This window comes from Spermophilus citellus (genome assembly GCF_964194105.1).
Source record: "Spermophilus citellus genome assembly, chromosome: 2".
Lineage (NCBI taxonomy): Eukaryota > Metazoa > Chordata > Mammalia > Rodentia > Sciuridae > Spermophilus > Spermophilus citellus.
Window position 1 is genome coordinate 42,533,200 of NC_138183.1, and position 8,043 is coordinate 42,541,242.

General features: G+C 35.8%; 1 protein-coding gene across 1 annotated transcript; it reads left to right on the top strand.

Annotated features, from left to right (window-relative positions):
• Positions 1 to 1,951: 1,951 nt before the first annotated feature.
• On the top strand, positions 1,952 to 3,692 carry LOC308641117 (ras GTPase-activating protein-binding protein 1-like). Its single transcript, XM_081279386.1, is given in 2 exon segments — positions 1,952 to 2,156; positions 2,159 to 3,692. Coding segments are annotated over 2 exon segments (1,395 nt in total). The 5' UTR covers positions 1,952 to 2,044; the 3' UTR covers positions 3,442 to 3,692.
• Positions 3,693 to 8,043: the final 4,351 nt, after the last annotated feature.

Genomic DNA, 8,043 nt, shown 5'->3' on the forward strand with positions numbered 1-8,043 from the left:
GACTCTCTGAGTCTGGTTTCACTTAGTATAATGTACCCCAGTTTCATGCATTGGCCAGCAATTGACATAATTTCATTCTGCTTTATGGCTGAGTGAAACTCCATTGTGTATATATACCACATTTTCTTTACCTATTATTCTGTTGACAAGTACCTAGGCTATTTCCAAGACTTAATTATTACTAGTTGTGCTGCTATAAAAGTTGGCTTACATATATCAGAATAGTATGCTATTTTAGTTCTCTTGTCATATGGTGATTTAATTCCTAGTCTTTTGAAGAACCTCCATATTCTGACCCTTTTGCATGTTTTGAATTTTAAGACAGTGTTTTGCTAAATTGTCTAGGCTGGCTTCCAACTTGTATTCCTCCGGCCTCATCCTCCTGAGTAATTGGGGTTACAGGCATATGTCACCATACCTGGCTTTAGTTTTTCTTTTCAGTCATTTTAAGATTTAAAATTCACAAAATATTGTTGGCTTATTAAGAAGGAGATACATCTTCAGTTGCTATATTTGTTTGACCTTAGAGTCCTCTCCATTAATCTTGCTCATCTCTTGTAAGATATTGAGATTTGTCATATTTGTGATCAATTTATTTGTTCCAAGAATATACCAATATTCTAAAGACCCCAATTATCTTCATGATCCTATCCTGTGTCTAAATATTGTGAACATCATATAAATATATAACTTCCTAACACAGAAATTTAACAAAATACTTATAATAAAAAGGATACTAAGAATATTTTATATTAAGACTAATGGATTATCACCAGAGAGCTCTGTTCTAAATAACAATATCACACTTAATCCTGGATAATAGGAACTGCTCCCATAGACTTCTGCTTCAAGTGTCCCCTGACTATTCCACACACAAAACACTTGTGTATAGCCTTGGTTAAGTTTCCTCTGGGAGACCTTGTTTCAGCAGATGCACTTTGGAGAATAAAACAAATAGTAAATATAAAGATTGAGCTCAAGAAAATAAAATTGAACAAGAAATAAAAGACTACCCAAGAAGTCATCACTTAAATTTTTAAAATCTGAATAACAAAGAAAGTGGCCAAATTCAAACATACACACACTCACACATAATTACTAGAAATGTAGAATAAAAAATAATGAAAAATTCAACAAACATAAGTTAGAACTGATACAGAAATTGACACGATATTCATAAAAAATTAGTTTTCAGCATTTAGACAATAATAACATTTCTTTTGACACCAAGAACACACTTATAGAAAATAATTTAGAGAAATTTTACACAAATAGACATTATAAAACTTTCTAATCTAAGTACAGGTAACTGAAATTTGATTCTGCAATGACCAATCAGGTAAAATATCTATAAAACTCATTCATTAATAAAAATATAAACAGATGATTACAAAATATATAAAGATTAAAAATAAGTTTTACAAACCTAAATAGAAAATAAAATGAAACAAGTATCACAAATGAAATTTAAAAATGACTCTTAGTAGATGAAGTAAATTATACTTGTTACAGAAGTCATATTGAACACCTCATATTTATTATGTAGTCTTTTGATATGCCAATAACAAGAAAAAAATAAATTGAAATACTCTTTTTTAAAATACATTATCAAATTATTTTTTGATTTTTTAATGTCTTGAACAAGATTCTTCTACTTTTATTCATTGTTTTAATATTGTTAAGGCAAGTTTATAACTGCCATGTTGATATGGTTAGTAAAGATAATGCTCTACAAAACAAACTTTGCTCAAAAACTCCAGAAGCATTTTTGTGTTTTGCACATCATAGAGTTGGAGAGTTAGTGAAAACCATATTTAGAATAATATAAGCAACAATTCTTTGGAATTCAAAGATTATAAAAGATACTTTTTACACCTTTCAATTGGTTAATTGTTGTCAAAGAAATTACCCCACCATAATTTTATCTCTTAAAAATGTATTCCAAGCCGACGCACTTGCGTGAGGGATTCCTGCCACCTTCTGTGCTGTGGGGCAAAGCTTGTTCCTCTCCCGCTCAGCCGCTCAGGTTGAATTGACCAAGGCAATGGTTATGGAGAAGCCTAGTCCCCTGCTGGTCAGGCGGGAGTTTGTGAGACAGTATTACACACTGCTGAACCAGGCCCCAGACATGCTACATAGATTTTATGGAAAGAACTCTTCTATGTTCATGGGGGATTGGATTCAAATGGAAAGCCAGCAGATGCAGTCTATGGACAGAAAGAAATTCACAGGAAGGTGATGTCACAAAACTTCACCAACTGCCACACTAAGATTCGCCATGTTGATGCTCATGCTACTCTAAATGATGGTGTGGTGGTCCAGGTGATGGGTCTCTTATCAAACAACAACCAGGCTTTGCGGAGATTAATGCAAACATTTGTCCTTGCCCCAGAGGGCTCTGTTGCAAATACATTCTATGTTCATAATGATATCTTCAGATACCAAGATGAGGTCTTTGGTGGCTTTGTCACTGAGCCTCAGGAGGAATCTGAGGAAGAAGTAGAGGAGCCTGAAGAAAGACAGCAGACACCTGAGGTGGTACCTGATGATTCTGGAACTTTCTATGATCAGACTGTCAGCAATGACTTGGAAGAACATTTAGAGGAGCCTGTTGCTGAACCAGAGCCTGATCCTGAACCAGAACCAGAGCAAGAACCCGTATCTGAAATCCAAGAGGAAAAGTCTGAGCCGGTATTAGAAGAACCTGCTCCTGAGGATGCTCAGAAGAGTTCTTCTCCAGCACCTACAGATATAGCTCAAACAGTACAGGAAGACTTGAGGACATTTTCTTGGGCATCTGTGACCAGTAAGAACCTTCCTCCCAGTGGAGCTGTTCCTGTTACTGGAATACCACCTCATGTAGTTAAAGTACCAGCTTCACAGCCCCGTCCAGAGTCTAAGCCTGAATCTCAGATTCCACCACAGAGGCCTCAGAGGGATCAACGAGTACGAGAGCAACGAATAAATATTCCTCCTCAGAGGGGACCCAGACCAATCCGTGAGGCTGGTGAGCAAAGTGATATTGAGCCCCCAAGAATTGTGAGACATCCTGATAGTCACCAACTCTTCATTGGCAACCTGCCTCATGAAGTGGACAAATCAGAACTTAAAGATTTCTTTCAAAATTATGGGAATGTGGTGGAGCTGAGCATAAACAGTGGTGGAAAATTACCCAATTTTGGTTTTGTTGTATTCGATGATTCTGAGCCTGTTCAGAAAGTTCTTAGTAACAGACCAATCATGTTCAGAGGTGAAGTCCGACTGAATGTGGAAGAGAAGAAGACTGGAGCTGCTCTGGAAGGGGACCGTCGAGATAACCGCCTGCGGGGACCTGGAGGCCCTGGAGGTGGGCTGGGCGGTGGAATGAGAGGCCCTCCCCGTGGAGGCATGGTGCAGAAACCAGGATTTGGAGTGGGAAGGGGGATTGCTCCACGGCAGTGAATTGCTCTTCACTGGTCTTCATGAAGCATAAAAACCCCAGCTTCTGCAGAATGGTGAATTTCTTCAACCAGCCTTTGTTATCTTGGAGTATGATGATCCTAGTCTTATAAACTGCTTAAGTTTGTACAATTTTACTTCTTTTTGTGTTAATGGTGTGTGATCCTTCCCTTTTCCCTTCTCCTGGCCTTTTAGTCCTTCACTTCCAGTTTTGTGGAACGCTATTTTAGGAGTAATGAATTTTTAAAGAAGAAAAAATGAAAAGACTGAATTTCCTTGCTTACTTTGCATATACAGACTGGAACTTTTTTTTTTAAACAGCCATTTCCCCAAAGGAATGTGTCTTGCTTATAGCATCTGTTCTAAGTAATTAATAATTCCTAGTTTTTGTACGGCCACGTGCATTGTGTGTGTGTGTGTGTGTGTGTGTGTAAATGAATGTTTAAATGGGGAGAGGTATAGCAATATGTGCTATATGGCTGCTTATAATGTTGCAAGGAATTGTTGCATAATCTCAGAAAACAAAAGTTGTTTCCTAAATAATTTCAAGTCATCAGAATTGGGATGGATGTGGGGTTTTGAATGGCACTGGATCTAAGAAATAGGATTTAGCATCATAGTTGACACTGTTAAGAATCCCAATACCATTATTTACATTATTGCTTACAGAATAAACATGAGAGCAAAAGATGCATATATTGACACTGCTAGAAAGTTGAAGTGAAATACGTTGCTCTAAGATTTCTGTAGGCAGCAGCAGCTTATTACATAAAACTTTTTCAGATTTTAAAGTACAAATTTTTATTTGTAGGAACAGCTCAATTCATAATACTTTGCTAATGAGCTTGAGATTTTTGACCCATAAATATTTTAACTGGGTGAATTTAATTTGGTTTGGTGTGTTTGGGTCTTTTAAGACCTGCTTGTTGAATATACATCTTGGGGGCTGGGGCTATAGCTCAGTGGTAGAGCACCTGCCTTGCACGTGTGAGGCATTGGGTTCAATCCTCAGCACCACATAAAAATAAATAAATATATTGTGTCCATCTACAACTAATAAATAAATAAATAATATGTAGATCTTGGCTTTTTAAAAATATTTTTATTTCTTAGTGAGATTGTATTCCTGTGTTCTCAAGTCTTTTGAGCTATTGTTAGGGAGTAGTAAAAAGGATAGTCCAAAAATAATTATCTGATTGTGGATGACTGGATTACTACCACAGCATTAGTTCAATTGCATTTCAGTTTTAATTTAGAAAACTTAATTCTCACATCTACTCTGTAGATTACATGGTGTTATCCTCAATAAAACAGATGGAAGAAATGGCATTAGAACAGGTAAATTATGAGGCCTTAAAAGTCATCTGTGTAGCAAGGAGTAGAATGACTTTCAAAATTGTTTCTTCTGTAGAATCATGTTTACTTATTTATATTTGAATGGCATATTTAGTGAATAGGATTTCTATAATAAAATTACTACTATATGGAGACCTCAGTCTGAAATACATTCAGAACAACTTTATCATTACTGTTCACTTACTTTAATGCAAATCAAATCATTGAACTTGGATTTAGGGCTTCTTTTGATATTTGCAGATTGTATAGTAACATAAAATAGTAAACTTGTTCCTAAATTTTTTTTTTAAACTGGGAATTGAACCCAGGGGCGCTTTACCACTGAGCTACATTCCCTGCCTTTTTATTTTTTTATTTGGAGACAGGTTCTTACTAAGTGGCTGAGGCTGGCCTTGAACTTGCATTACTCCTGCCTCAGCCTCCTCACTTGGTAGGATTTTAGGCATATACCATCATGCCTGACTGTTTCTGCATTTTTAGAAAATCTATTTGGATAATTCATTTGATATAAATTTGAAATCTGAATGTAGATGATCACAATATTTTTACTATAATTCAAGTGAGTTTATAATTGTTTTATACATACAATTGCCATTCTTGACACTTTTTTTCAGCCCTTTTTTGAAGACCCTTCTAGAATTTAGTGATACAGTGGAAAATGTTGCACTTTATAGAAAGCGGTTAGTCTCAGTATGGAAATAATCTTTCCATGAAGTTTAGATTTGTAGGCAATGACACGTTCTTCTCAGCAGCACATGGATCCTACTCAAAGATAGACCATATATTATGCCATAAGGCAACTCTTAGTAAATATAAAGGCGTGGAGATAATACCATGCACCATATCTGATCATAATGGAATGAAATTGGAAATCAATGATAAAAGAAGGAAGGAAAAATCCTACATCACATGGAAAATGAACAATATGTTATTGAATGATCAATGGGTTATAGAAGACATAAAGGAGGAGATGAAAAAATTCTTAGAGTCAAATGATAATACAGACACAACATACCGGAATCTATGGGACACAATGAAAGCAGTTTTAAGAGGGAAATTCATTTCTTGGAGTTCTTACCTCAAAAAAAGAAAAAAACAACAAATAAATGAACTCACACAACACCTCAAAAACCTAGAAAAGGAAGAGCAAAACAACAGCAAATGTAGTAGAAGACAAGAAATAATTAAAATTAGAGCAGAAATCAATGAAATTGAAACAAAAGAAACCATTGAAAAAATTGATAAAACTAAAAGTTGGTTCTTTGAAAAAATAAATAAGATAGACAAGCCCTTAGCCATGCTAACGAAAAGAAGAAGAGAGAGAACTCAAATTACTAACATACGGGATGAAAAAGGCAATATCACAACAGACACTACAGAAATACAAAAGATAATTAGAAAGTATTTTGAAACCCTATATTCCAATAAAATAGAAGATAGTGAAGACATCGATAAATTTCTTAAGTCATATGAGCTTCCCAGATTGAGTCAGGAAGACACACACAATTTAAACAGACCAATAACAAAGGAAGAAATAGAAGAAGCCATTAAAAGACTACCAACCAAGAAAAGCCCTGGACCGGATGGGTATACAGCGGAGTTCTACAAAACCTTCAAAGAAGAATTAATACCAATACTTTTCAAGCTATTTCAAGAAATAGAAAAAGAAGGAGCTCTTCCAAATTCATTGTATGAGGCCAACATCACTCTGATCCCAAAGCCAGACAAAGATACTTCAAAGAAAGGAAACAACAGACCAATATCTCTAATGAACTTGGATGCAAAAATTCTCAATAAAATTCTGGCGAATCGAATACAAAAACATATCAGAAAACTTGTGCACCATGATCAAGTAGGATTCATTCCTGGGATGCAAGGCTGGTTCAATATACGGAAATCAATAAATGCTATTCACCACATCAACAGACTTAAAGACAAGAACCATATGATCATCTCGATGGATGCAGAAAAAGCATTTGACAAAGTACAGCATCCCTTTATGTTCAAAACACTAGAAAAACTAGGGATAACAGGAACTTACCTCAACATTGTAAAAGCTATATATGCTAAACCTCAGGCTAGCATCATCCTAAACGGAGAAAAACTGAAGGCATTCCCTCTAAAATCTGGAACAAGACAGGGATGCCCTCTATCACCACTTCTATTCAATTAAGTTCTCGAAGTACTAGCCAGAGCAATTAGACAGACAAAAGAAATTAAAGGCATAAAAATAGGAAAAGAAGACATTAAATTATCACTATTTGCGGATGACATGATAATATACTTAACAGACCCAAAAGGGTCTACAAAGAAGCTGCTAGAGTTAATAAATGAATTCAGCAAAGTGCCAGGTTATAAAATCAACACGCATAATTCAAAGGCATTCCTGTATATCAGCAACAAAACCTCTGAAATGGAAATAAGGAAAACCACTCCATTCACAATATCCTCAAAGAAAATAAGATACTTGGGAATCAACCTAACAAAAGAGGTGAAAGATTTATACAATGAAAACTACAGAACCCTAAAGAGAGAGATAGAAGAAGATCTCAGAAGATGGAAAAATGTACCCTGTTCATGGATAGGCAGAACTAACATCATCAAAATGGCGATATTACCCAAAGTTCTCTACAGGTTTAATGCGATGCCAATCAAAATCCCAACGGCATTTCTTGTAGAAATAGACAAAGAAACCATGAAATTCATATGGAAAAACAAAAGACCCAGAATAGCAAAAGCAATTCTAAGCAGGAAGTTTGAATCTGGAGGTATAGCGATACCAGAGTTCAAACTGTACTACAAAGCAATAGTAACACAAACAGCATGGTACTGGTACCAAAACAGGCAGGTGGACCAATGGTACAAAATAGAGGACACAGAGACTAGTCCACAAAGTTACAACTATCTTATATTTGATAAAGGGGCTAAAAGCATGCAATGGAGGAAGGATAGCATCTTCAACAAATGGTGCTGGGAAAATTGGAAATCCATATGCAACAAAATGAAATTGAATCCCTTTCTCTCACCAGCCACAAAAATTAACTCAAAATGGATCAGGGGGCTAGATATCAAATCAGAGACTCTCCGTCTGATAGAAGAAAAAGTTGGCTACGATCTACATATTGTGGGGTCGGGCTCCAAATTCCTTAATAGGACACCCATAGCCCAAGAGTTAATAACAAGAATAAACAAATGGGACTTACTTAAACTAAGAAGTTTTTTCTCAGCAAGAGAAACAATAAAAGAGGT